The 13119-nt window shown below is 52.2% G+C and overlaps 1 protein-coding gene across 7 annotated transcripts in view; it reads left to right on the top strand.

Moving 5' to 3' along the window:
• The window catches only part of LOC144950991 (phospholipid-transporting ATPase IA-like), a 178107-nt gene that overhangs the window by 39941 nt on the left and 125047 nt on the right, over positions 1-13119 (top strand). For all 7 annotated transcript variants that reach the window (XM_078881196.1, XM_078881197.1, XM_078881198.1 and 4 more), the window contains one exon: positions 1701-1811. In XM_078881196.1, the coding sequence (XP_078737322.1) occupies positions 1709-1811 (103 nt within the window). In that variant the 5' untranslated portion in view covers positions 1701-1708. Of the gene's footprint in view, positions 1-1700; positions 1812-13119 lie in introns of those variants that run through there.

The raw sequence follows: 13119 nt of genomic DNA, 5'->3' as shown, positions 1-13119 counted from the left end.
GCAGCGTGCAAACATCAGTATTGGGGAGACAAAGGCGGCCGGGCTTGATGTTGGCCACCCACCCACCCTCTCGTGTGCTGTGCCAGCCTTTCTAGGTGCTCGCCAACAGCAGTTTCCCCAACAACCTATGTAGGCTACACGGGGGATCTTTTCCATTGTATATGCAATGGCATTCATCATGACAAGTGTAGTGGCATAGAAGAGTAGCGGCATAGCGCCGGCTGCTGGCAGGGAAGGGGATCTGCGGCCTGCGGCAACCCTGGCGTCAGCAGGCCACGTGGTACTCCAGAGGGCGCTCTAGGGGGGAAGGTGACAGAAGGGGCACACCGAGAACCCGCTGGTAAGTTATAGAAAGGGGGCGTGAGAGTTTAAGAGGGGCCCTGCAGGGCACCTCGGGGCTGTTGTGTGGAGTGGGATCCCTGTCGTACCGCTGAAGTCTTCGTCACCGTTCTTGTCGTCGTCTTCACCGTCCTTCTCGTCGTCGTCTCCATCTTCACCATCTCGGGGCGTCACAGTCAGGCGGCCTACCAACTCTCCCGGCTGAGTAACGTCGCCGACAATGACGGACTATAATTATAATTGTAAAGTGTGAACCCTGATGGCGCTCGTTACTAATGAAGTGCCTACAACTCTTATCGACTCCGAGTTAGTCACTATGCAAGTACTCCAATTCCATTCACAGCAAATATAATCCGGTCCATTCCTTTCTGCTCAAACAGGGAAGTTCTTCTCCAGAGCATCAGCAACGAGTCCTGAGCAGCTCCTTGGGAAGGATGCTGGGCCCTGATGAGCGCTTGCCACAAATGAACCACGATACTTCGCTGATCTCGTCAAGTAGCATAAACTATCAGCACGCAAACTCCGGTGGTCACCCTCGCAGCAGCGGCTTTTTGGCTCACCGTCGAACAAACACGGTCACGGCATCGCGCTCTTTCAGATGCGCTTCTACGGCCGTCTGGAATGCTCTTCCTTCCCATATTAGGAAGCTACTGGAGCTGTGCACTTTGAAATCATCATCATCTGGATTGACAAACTAATTTGTTTAGGACTGATTTTTGTGTCTAGTTTGTTGTCCTTCCCCCGCACGTACGATTAGCACGGTTGGCTACATACACCATACGTACAACATACATACATGATACGTATAACATACATACACCATACATACAATGTATAACATCCATACAACATACACCATACGTATAACATACACCATACATACAATGTGTGTGGATGAGTGTCGTCCGGCAGGTGAGCAGTGGTGCAGTGGTTAGCGCACTCTATACAAACCTGGTGGCCCGATTTAGATTCCCGCTCATGACTAATATGAGAAATATCTGAACTGGTCTTGGGCCTCCCCTAGATCGACTCAGCTTTATTTGAGTACCTGGTGCTGTGTCTAAATATCAACGCTGGGGAGACAAAGGCGGCCGTGCGTTGTGTTGGTCACCCACCATCTCGTGTGCCGTGCCAGCCTTCATAAGTGCTCACTAATAGCACTTTCCCCAGCAGTCTATTAGAAGCTACACGGGGATCTTTGTCTTTGTGTGTGTAATCATCAGCACCGGTCAAACAAAGGCGGCTGGGTGTGGCGCTAACCACAACCGCCCGCACGTGGCGCTCGCTTGCCAACCGCACTTGCCCCAGCAGTGTGTTCGAGGCTATATGGGGGATCTTTGCCTTTTGTGTGGTTTCCGTAGGGAGGCGGATGAGTGGGAGGAGACGGAGGCGCTGCTGCCGCTGCTGCTGCTCGAGTGGTGGAGCCGTGGGGCCAGACGGCGGAGACGCGGCGGCGGCGGAGCACGGCACCGGTAAAGACCTCGCGCTCTCTCTCTCTTCGCTCTCTCTCTCTCTGGGCTCTCTGTCTCTACACGATCTCTCTCTGGGCTCTCTGTATCTGCTTGCACCTCTACCTTCACACAGACGACGAGGGGTCTCCGCTCACCACCGCCGTGTCGCCTTCGCCACAGGATGCTCGGGCAAGTGCAGTTGGCAAAGCGGCGGGTTTTAAATGTGCACGCGTACGCCGCACGTGCTAATGCACGGACGCGCGGTGCGTTGTACAACGCGCCCGTGTGCACGCAGGCGCTCGCACGTTCACACGCACACTCGCGCAGGAGATGTAGACACGTAGTTCTACCTTAACACGCATGGCAGCACAGTGATAGACATGCTGTCACACGCACGCATACGCATACATTCGTATGGACAAACACTCACACTGGCATATACAACAAAGGCAAAGATCCCCCGTGTAGCCTTTAACAGGCTGTTGGGGCAAGTGTTGTTACGAGGCCTATTAAGGCCGGCACGGAGCACAAAGTGGTGGTGTGGCCAGCGCCACGCCCAGCCACCTTTGTCTCCCTTCTGGCATACACATTGCACCATTTACGCATTTGAGGCCAAGTCGACTTAGGGGAGGCACAGGACTGGTTCGGATAATTGTTACTGGTGTTGGCCATGACAGCTTGCTGCTTCACGACCTCTCCCCAATATCTCACAAACACACACACTCGTATACATGCACAGGTACACACACATTCACATTGTCCATCAACACACATTGGTGTGTATACGCACACACACTCATTCCACCTGTGTAATGGCAGGAGGCGACAGGCATGTAAATATGAGTTGCATTCACTTCCTGGGCATCTTAGTTTGCTCAGAGATACTGAGATAAACTCTAGGTGTGTGCGCGCGCGCGCATGTACCGCGTGTGTATGTGTATTCATGCGCGCGTGCGTGCAAGCCACTGCTGCCAGGGTAAGGTTGCAGATGGCAAAGGGAATGATCGTAACTGGAAGCCGGCGATTGGCACATTGCGTTGTTGATGTTCTAAACGGGAGTGTCTCGTAACTTTATATAATCTGTTGAGCACCGGGCTTTCACGTTCAAACGTATGCGAAGCGCAGCGCTGTTCTCCCCTTGCGCACAATGGTAGCGATGGTGGCAGCAGCGGCAGCAGCGGCAGCAGCAGCGGCAGTGCTGTGGTTCAAGAGCTCCATGTAGCTGCTGCTGCTGCCACGACGATAAACGGAGGGCTTCAGCAGATGGTCCGTGTCGTGTCGCTCTTCCTCCGCCTCCTCCTCCTGTGTTGAAGGAGCACGGGCCACAGGGTTTACTGTACCGTCCGTTGTCGTTGTGTAGTCAGCGATATTAATAATGATTTAACACGTCAGCTTTCGAGACCAATATTATTCATAATAACGGCTTTTGGGTGAGATCACGTAAGTATAAATGTGTCGTAACCCGCCACCACCCGACACAGCCAGTAAGGTAAACACGTAAACAAAACGTCAACATTGACATTTTAAAACGTTGTGGATTTACTCTCCAACACCGGTGGGCTGCAGGAGTAACGAATTGGCGCGTTGTGTTTACGTAATAAACCTTCCTGGCTGTGTCGGGTCATCGCGGGTTACGACACATTTCTAACCCCAAAACTTTTATTATGATTAATAATGATTGTCTGTTATTCCCTACGTGATTTGCATCTTTGTTTTGATCTTATTTTTTGTTTCCCTTTCAAACTTATAATTTGCATTGGCAGTCCTGGGCCTGCCCTGGGTCTACTCGGCCTTGAACGAGTACCTGGTGCGGTGTGTAAACATCACTACTCGGGGAGACAAAGGCGGCAGTGCGTGGTGTTAGCCACTCACCGCTTCGTGTGCCCTGCCGGCCTTCATCGGTGCTACTCGCTAACAGCACTTGCCCCGGTAGTTTGTTCAAGGCTACACGGGGGGATCTTTGTCTTGTTTCTTGAAAGTAGAGTAGTGCTGTGATCTTGTTTCATTCCACGAATCATTGGAAGCTTTTTCCTCGCCATTGCAACCGCTATTTATTTCCTTATTTAACTTTACCGTATTCTACATGTCACAACTCAATTTACACCCCGGTGTTTTAAAGAAAAAATTGGGGGTGCGTCTGATTATCCGGTAGGTGTGCGCGTGTGTCTGTGTCTGAATATCTAAACCGGTCCTGGGCCTTCCCTAGGTCGACTCAGCATCAAATTAGTACCTGGTGCGGTATGTAAACATCACTACTCGGGGAGAAAAAGGTGGCAGAGCGTGGTGCTGGCCACCCACTCCCTCGTGTGCCGTGCCGGCCTTCATAGGCGCTTGAAAGCAGCACTTGCCCCAACAGTCCGTGAAGGCTACATGGGGGATCTTTGTCTTTGTCACTGAGCACGGCTCCTCTCGGAGGCTTATTGCCATCGCGGCGTCACGACCTACAGTGCTCAGAGCACGTGAGAAGCAATTAATTGAACCAACAACTAAAGTTGTCTCAAATTGCTTCCAGTTGTGACAGAGCAAAACGAGCACGCTTAGCGGGCGCTGTGTTGCTAACTACCTACCACTGAAGACTTCATGAGCGGTCCGTGTGGCTTACTGGAAGGAGAGCGTGGAAACAAACGACACATCCTCAACGCGGTTGCAACGCGATGGGAACCGTAAATATCTGTTCGCAATTGTCAGATGGCGGAAATTGATATTTATTTGCATCGTAAAATATTATATTACGTCCGCATTAGAAACCACATTGACTGAGCAAGCATTGGTGGTTTTTCGGAATTGGTGTTAACAAAAAAAAAGCTGATCCTGTGTATTTTGGACAAAACGTGCGCGGTCATGAAAATGTGCAGCAGCAGCCTCGTGTTAAAAGAGGGCCTTGAGTGTGATATCAGTCGTCAAGACTTATCCGGGCGAGTGAACGTTCTGTTGCGTCTCTCTTGGATATCTTGTCGGTTTTACGACTCAAGATAGATTCGTCATCTCCCCGGCTCGCCCTGAACTCCCTCTGGTCACGGCTGCGCAGTGACCGGCGTGGTGAAGTACGGGCAGACGGTCGACGCTGCGTGGGGAAGCCTTCGTCCAGCAGCGGATTGACGTGCGAACCCTGCGTAAGTGGCGTCGGCGTCGTTCTCCGAGCATCGTGCGCGACGGCATTGGCCGACGTAACGGGATCGAGACCGTGTGAGGCGTCGTCTGGGGTGCACGTGACGGCCGAGTCCGATCACTGAGGCCGCGCCGCGGATGGCTGCAGCTTGCGCTCGCGCCGTAGTCTCTGCTGTTCCTTGGTCTCGGTCCTTTCACAGTGAACGCTCGCTTTGAACGCGCGCTGCGAACGAGCACTATGGATGCACGCTGGAATCGCGCGTTACGGACGCACGTGCTCCATTCACTCCAGCCTGGTCCAGCAGCTCACACAGAGCACTGCGAGATGCACAATGGAGTAACGCGATGTGCATCGTGATCAGAACACTGAAACTTTAACCAGTTCCCTGGCTCCCTGTTCTGGCAAACATTCTGCCACTAAGTATCTGCAGGATCATGCAACAATAACCACCTACCATTTTTCGATTTAAAGCTTTCGTGACTGCAGGGATTCATCTTCTTGGTTCTTTCGGTAAAGTCACGTAGAAGGGAAGTAATAAAATAATAAAAATAAAACATAATAAAATAATTCTCACGACGTTTCGGCTACAACGCAAGCAGCCGTCTTCAGTGTCTCATTCTTCACCTGAAGACGGCTGCTTGTGTTGTAGCCGAAACGTCGTGAGAATTATTTTATTTTATTATGTTTTATTTTTATTATTTTATTACTTTCCTTCTACGTGACTTTACCGAAAGAACCAAGAAGATGAACCACCTACCAATCAACCAAGACCTCCTGGGATCACGCTGCTGTCACCATCCTCGAATCTCACCCAGATCCAGAAGGATGCTGCTAGCGAACTCGGTGGGACAACGCAGACACCCGGAATAAACTCATTCCAGACCCAAACATCGCCCCTCCTCGCTTTGTCATCCCTCGGAGACCCTGGTGTGGCCAGCGAACTTCATCACAACACTGACATGCCCATGCGCCCATCTCATTAAAGACAAGCCACGTGAGTAAAACAGTAGACTCGCAACCCAAACTATGGACCAAGAAAGTAAACCAGTGCGGTCCGTGCTCTTTGAACAGCGGAGGAGGAGCAGCAAAGCCTCACCAACTCTTTCCTGCAGCCCTCTCGTCGTGGCTAGCAGACATGTTGCTGCTGCCACTATGCACAACAATGCGGTGCACATACGCAGGCCCGCCCCACAGCCTGCGGGCCGTTTGGTCTTGAGGCCGTAGCACGTTGGGTGTGGACCGGCGAAGCGGTGGGCCCTGGGACCGGCTCGGTCATCTTTCTCTCTCTCGCCACCGATGTAAGCCCTGGCTGAGAATCGAACTCGGGGTTCCTGGGTTCGTAGTGCGCTGCGCTAACCGCCGCAACTTCATCGCTCCACCTGTCAACCATTCATCGTTAACCGTGGTCACTCCACTGCTGGATGAAGGCCTCAATGAGCCGCCACCACATCTCGCTCAGGACCGGTTTCATTGATCCATCTCCCCGCTCGACGGACGGACTCTCAGACGCGTTTTCATTACTAACATTGCCTTATAATGGTGGTAAAATATATACAGCTGCCGTTGCAGGTAATGGGCTATCTAGAGAGTGGAGAGAGAGAGATTAGCTAACTTTATAGTTGGAGATTACATTTTACGATGTTGTTCTTTGGAAATCAAGCATCAGGGCAGACCCTGGAGGTCACTGGGTGTCTACTGTGCAGCAGCAGCATTGGAATCGGGCAGAGGGGAGAGAGCGTGGGTGCGGTGGTGGCGGCGGTGCCGTCGACGGCTGTGGGCACAGTGGCATCTTCATCTTAAACTCGGTTTGTTGAGAAAACTAGAACATCGTGAGGGAGCGGACGCGAGTTCTCTGTGAATTGGCCTTCGAGCCGTTAACAGTTTGCTGCGCAGACGCCGACGAGCAGACGCAGACCCTCTGCGTCGTCGAATGTCTCTACTTTGTATAAATCTCGCTCGAGTCGTGTGCGGTGTCGTTATTTCAAATTAGGCAAAGCTGGACTGCGACGCCGGCACACATGACGGCCGACTCTTGCGAATGACGTCACGGAGATCTTTAACGTCCGCTGTGAATCAGACGGCACGTCGCGGTGGTGGTATGATTACGGCTAATCCGCACCACAGTATTAACCAGCGTGGCCGCCTGATTCAAATTCTGATTGCTGCTGCAAGCTGCGAAAGTGCTCCCACGAGCAGCCCCTTTTGACGGCGCGCGCAAGGAACAAGACGTCCGCAATGGTGCCGACCGACGACGCGGCGCCACGTTGCGCCACGCGGAGGAGGCGTGCCGGGTAGGGGAGCTGTAGCGGCGCCACCGCCAGGAGCACAGCAGTGGGGCGGTCGACACCGCCCTGCGTTGCTCCGTTCTGGAGTTCAGGGACGTGGACGGTTCCGGAGTTCAGGGCCGTTTCGCAAAGCGGCGGTGTAGAATCCGCAGTGGTTGTTTTTTGTATCGGGTGGAATTTATAGCGGTCTTAATCTGTAAAATCTATAGCGGTGTGAATCTGGAGAATCCGCAGTGGTGTAAATCTGTGTAATCTATAGCGGTGTGAATCTGTGGAATCTATAGCAGTGTCAATTAGTGGAATCTCAAGCGGTGTGGCTGTTGAATTTTATATTTTCACAATTGTGCTAACAGATGCACGTGTTTGGATTCTCTCTAGCGACTCCAGTTTACTTCGCCCCGAACATTCTCTATGACGGAATTTGTGAAGCATTCCCAAGCAAGACACTCAACTGAGGCTTTCCTCGATGAATGGAAGGGTTAATTCCCGTGCCCCTTGCTGGCAGACCAACGCCCGTTTCCAGGCCAGTGGTCCCGAGTCACCTTGTGGCCCACAGGGAGCGTCTGTGCGACGTAGCCACGGCACCACCACGGCACCACCACGGCACCACCACGGCACTCGCGGTTCTCACCGAGCGAGCGGTGTCCCCCCCCCCGCCTGCTTGCGGCTCGTGACGTCCGTCCCACACGCGGGGCGCGGGAGCTCTAAATAAGCACGCACTCCGCCGGCGCTGATAGCGAGCGAGTCTAAAGTTGGTGGCAGAGCCCTCTCCGCCCTCTGCGTGAACTTCCCAGGGCCGCCGCCGCTGCCGCCGCCACCACTACCACCGCCACCACTGCCGCCCACCACTGTTATCGGTGAAGCTGCGAGGCCCCTTGTTGAGGGCCCCCCTGAGCCGAAAGCGTTTCGTTATCTTCTCGCCGGAGTTCTCTCTGCCGGTGCGGAGCCAACGCCTGGCAATTGCTTCGTGGCTGAGTGTTTTGTGCCGAGATGCGAATCTGCCTCCTGAGTTCCTTATCCCCTCACCGGCAACGCCGCCGCTTGTCGTCCGGTGCCAGATTTACGCCCGCACGCAGGTACAGTGCTGCGGGTGCCCTCTGATCTCAATTCATTGGCATGGAGAGGCACGGGGAGTTTTATACTCGGGGGGAGTTAAGGATTTAAGCGTTTAGGACTTTGGACTTTTGCATTGTTACGGGTGATTTTGCATATTTTTAATATAGTGTTCTGGATTTTTAGATGATTGCACGCATTAAAAATGTCTCTGCGCTGCTAACGGTATTATTTATCTAGTTCACACCCGATCACTCCAAGTGCTGCAAGTGGAATTTTCCATCCAAGATATTTTGGATTGTAGCAGTTGACACTCGATACATAGCTCCCCACAGCCTATAATGTCTGTTATGCATAGTGGTCACCCATCCACGCACTGGACTGCTCTCAACCCTGCTTATAATCCGAGATCTGGCCGAGATCTGACTGAGATTGGCTGGCATCTGACCGAGATCTGGGACATTCCATCTGCACAGGCCAGTGGGCAAAAATACATTCTTGTACTGTACATCTATGGTCCCTACCTTCACCAGCCCGCATTGCCCAGCGCGGTGAAAGTATGCTCAAGGTAACCACCACGATTGGCACGGCGTTGGTCGGCCCTCATCCAGCAGCGGATTGGCACGGATCCGCACCTGCGGGAGGTGCTCGGGATGCGTGCGGCGAGCCCGATGCCGCACGCCACGAACGGCACTGCCCGGAGCCGCTTGCTACGACGACGTCACCGTTGCAAAGCGCCGCTCTGCGACGCTCTGCGGGTCACGCGCGGGCTCACCGCTCACCTCTTGCTGTGCGGCCCGGTTCCTCACAGGCCACGGACCGTGACCGGTCCGCGGCCTGGGGATTTGGGCCCCTGAGCTACAAGACTCATTTAAGGCCGAGTCGACCAAGGGGAGGCCCAGGCCCGGTAGAAATTTTGGTCGTGAGCGGGAATCGAACTCGGGTGGCCGGGTTGGTAGCACGGCGCGTGAACTGCACCGCCGCCTGGCGGTGCCCACGGTTGGTTTGTCTTTGGCTCTGGGATGAGGCCGCACGGCTTCACGATGTGACGGACGCCAGATTTCTAGCGCTTGCTCCGGAGCACGTTTTGACTTCGCACGAGGGGCTCGCCGGTCAACTCGGAGTGTCTCGTGCGCGTGAGAAGTGTGCCGCGTGTTGTACCCGCGTGACGCTTGGCTCGATCCACTGCTGGATGAGGGCCTGCCCACATGCCGCGTGGTTTGTGGGGGATGGGGCGGGCGGGGTGGTAATGTTACTGCGGTGGCGCAGCGGTGAGCGCGTTGCACTATGAACCCGGCAGTCTGTCGAGGCTGTACGGGGTAACTTTCTCTTTGGTGCGGTGTCATGGCGGGTGCTCGGGAGAGACCCGTCGAGCTGAAGGCCGTGGCGGTGCGGCCGTGCGTTAGGGCGGACGCTGGTGGCAGCGTCGTCCCTTCCGTAGTGTCACCCACGTGCTGAGCGCGCGCGTGTCGTGCGAGTGGTGACGTCGGGGTACAACGGCTGTGTGCGCTTGGAGAGAGAGTTGAGTTGCGTGGTGCCGGACTCGCGACCGCGTTGCCGGCTCCCGCCGTTGACGGAAGCCGGCGGAGAAGCCGAGCGAGTGGGTGCTGAGACGATGCCTGTGTCGTCTGGTGTATGTATATTGTATGGTGTATGTATGTTGTATGGTGTATGAATAGTGTATGGTGTACGTATGTTGTATGGTGTCTGTATGTTGTATGGTGTATTTATGTTGTATGGTGTGTGTATATTGTATGGTATGTGTATATTGTATGGTGTATGTATGTTGTATGGTGTATGTACAGTAAGGGAAAAAAGTATTTGATCCCCTGCTGATTTTGTACGTTTGCCCACTGACAAAGAAATGATCAGTCTATAATTTTAATGGTAGGTTTATTTGAACAGCGAGAGACAGAATAACAATAAAAAAATCCAGAAAAACGCATGTCAAAAATGTTATAAATTGATTTGCATTTTAATGAGGGAAATAAGTTTTTGACCCCTCTGCAAAACATGACTTAGTACTTGGTGGCAAAACCCTTGTTGGCAATCACAGAGGTCAGACGTTTCTTGTAGTTGGCCACCAGGTTTGCACACATCTCAGGAGGGATTTTGTCCCACTCCTCTTTGCAAATCTTCTCCAAGTCATTAAGGTTTCGAGGCTGACGTTTGGCAACTCGAACCTTCAGCTCCCTCCACAGATTTTCTATGGGATTAAGGTCTGTAGACTGGCTAGGCCACTCCAGGACCTTAATGTGCTTCTTCTTGAGCCACTCCTTTGTTGCCTTGGCCGTGTGTTTTGGGTCATTGTCATGCTGGAATACCCATCCACGACCCATTTTCAATGCCCTGGCTGAGGGAAGCAGGTTCTCACCCAAGATTTGATGGTACATGGCCCCGTCCATCGTCCCTTTGATGCGGTGAAGTTGTCCTGTCTCCTTAGCAGAAAAACACCCCCAAAGCATAATGTTTCCACCTCCATGTTTGACGGTGGGGATGGTGTTCTTGGGGTCATAGGCAGCATTCCTCCTCCTCCAAACACGGCGAGTTGAGTTGATGCCAAAGAGCTCCATTTTGGTCTCATCTAACCACAACACTTTCACCCAGTTGTCCTCTGAATCATTCAGATGTTCATTGGCAAACTTCAGACGGGCATGTATATGTACTTTCTTGAGCAGGGGGACCTTGCGGGCGCTGCAGGATTTCAGTCCTTCACGGCGTAGTGTATTACCAACTGTTTTCTTGGTGACTATGGTCCCAGCTGCCTTGAGATCATTGACAAGATCCTCCCGTGTAGTTCTGGGCTGATTCCTCACCGTTCTCATGATCATTGCAACTCCACGAGGTGAGATCTTGCATGGAGCCCCAGGCCGAGGGAGATTGACAGTTCTTTTGTGTTTCTTCAATTTGCGAATAATCGCACCAACTGTCACCTTCTCATCAAGCTGCTTGGCGATGGTCTTGTAGCCCATTCCAGCCTTGTGTAGGTCTACAGTCTTGTCCCTGACATCCTTGGAGAGCTCTTTGGTCTTGGCCATGGTGGAGAGTTTGGAATCTGATTGATTGATTTATTCTGTGAACAGGTGTCTTTTATACAGGTAACAAGCTGAGATTAGGAGCACTCCCTTTAAGAGTGTGCTCCTAATCTCAGCTCGTTACCTGTATAAAAGACACCTGGGAGCCAGACATCTTTCTGATTGAGAGGGGGTCAAATACTTATTTCCCTCATTAAAATGCAAATAAATTTATAACATTTTTGAAATGCGTTTTTCTGGATTTTGTTGTTGTTATTCTGTCTCTCACTGTTCAAATAAACCTACCATTAAAATTATAGACTGATCATTTTTTCATCAGTGGGCAAACGTACAAAATCAACAGGGGATCAAATGCTTTTTCCCTCACGGTATATTGTATGGTGTATGTATGTTGTATTGTATGTGTATATTGTATGGTGTATGTATATTGTATGGTGTATGTATATTGGATGGGAAATATTTGTTGTGCGTATGTTGTATGTATGTGGTATGTGTATATGTTTAACTTCTTTTGCACCATACGTAGCCACCCGCGCTAATTGGAGGTGCGGGGGAAGGACGATCGCATGGAGATGGACACAGAAACGCACAAAAACAAAGATCCCACGTATAGCCTGAACAGTCTGTTGGGGCAATTGCTGTTAGCGAGCACCTATGAAGGCCGGCACGGCACACAAGGGGGTGGGTGACGATGTTTACACACCGCTTCAGGAACTAAAGTTGACCCTAGGGGAGGCCCAGGACCGCTTCAGATAATGATCGTCACTGGTGCTGGCCGTGAGCGGGAATGGAACTCGCTCGCCGCTCCACAACCGCTCCCCTACACAGACACACACACAGAGACATTCAACGATAGAGGTAAACTAAATAATCAATCAGCACAGACACACAGACATCATAAAACAATTACAACCAATAGTGATTTGTAACGTTTATCTTTACTCGTGTATTGATAGTTACATTTTAGAGCTATTTTATTGAGGGTCTCTTGTTGTCTTGGTGTAGTCTAGGACTGTTGTTGTTGTCTTGGTGTGGTCTGGGACTGTTGTTGTTTTGCTGCCTTGCCCAAGTTTGCATTTGGTGTTAAAAAGAGCCCGACAGGAACGTGTTGTACTTTGTAGTTATATTACACTTTGTCGTTACCCACTTTGTGTAAATGTTTTCGTTTGCTTTCAGTGACTTGCTTACCTTTCCTGCACTTTGCACTCTGGTTGTTGATTGTTGTTGTGTCTTTGCTGTAACTTGCTGAGCCGTCCCTACTGGACATCTGTGAAACAGATCTTCATAGCTCATCGGATTCCTCCTGCAGTCTAAATACAGATTCTGATTCCAATTCGATTGTTGGGGCAAGAGGAGCAGCGCCTAATGAAGGCCGGCACGGCACACGAGGGGGTGGGTGGCCAGCACCACGCCCGACCGCCTTCGTCTCCCGGGTTGCGATGTTTACTGCACACCGCACCGGGTACTCATTTGAGGCCGAGTCGACCTAGGCGAGGCGCAAGACCGGTTCAGATAATCGTCACTGGTGTTTGGTGGCTGTGAGCGGTAATCAAACTCGAGTTGCCGGGTTTGGAGCCCAGGGCACTAATCACTACCACTCGCACACTCACTCAGCAACAACAACAACCGCCATTCGCCACTAACTGGCGGTGACATCACCATGACGCTTGTGCCAGGCCATGTGCGCCTTGAGGCCACGTGAAGTGTCGAACGCCCGCTGGCAGGAGGTCACGGGGCAGACGCAGGTGCCGTGGGTTGACTGAGATGACTGGCTGATGCACCACCTGTGCCCCCTACTGTGCCAACTTGCTGTGCTTTAGCCACCCGTCGCTCCGCTCATTGTTGTG

Source organism: Lampetra fluviatilis, chromosome 60 (genome assembly GCF_964198595.1).
Source record: "Lampetra fluviatilis chromosome 60, kcLamFluv1.1, whole genome shotgun sequence".
Classification (NCBI taxonomy): Eukaryota; Metazoa; Chordata; class Hyperoartia; order Petromyzontiformes; family Petromyzontidae; genus Lampetra; species Lampetra fluviatilis.
Note: the sequence above shows the minus strand (reverse complement) of the source record. Positions and strands in the feature narration are given on the sequence as shown.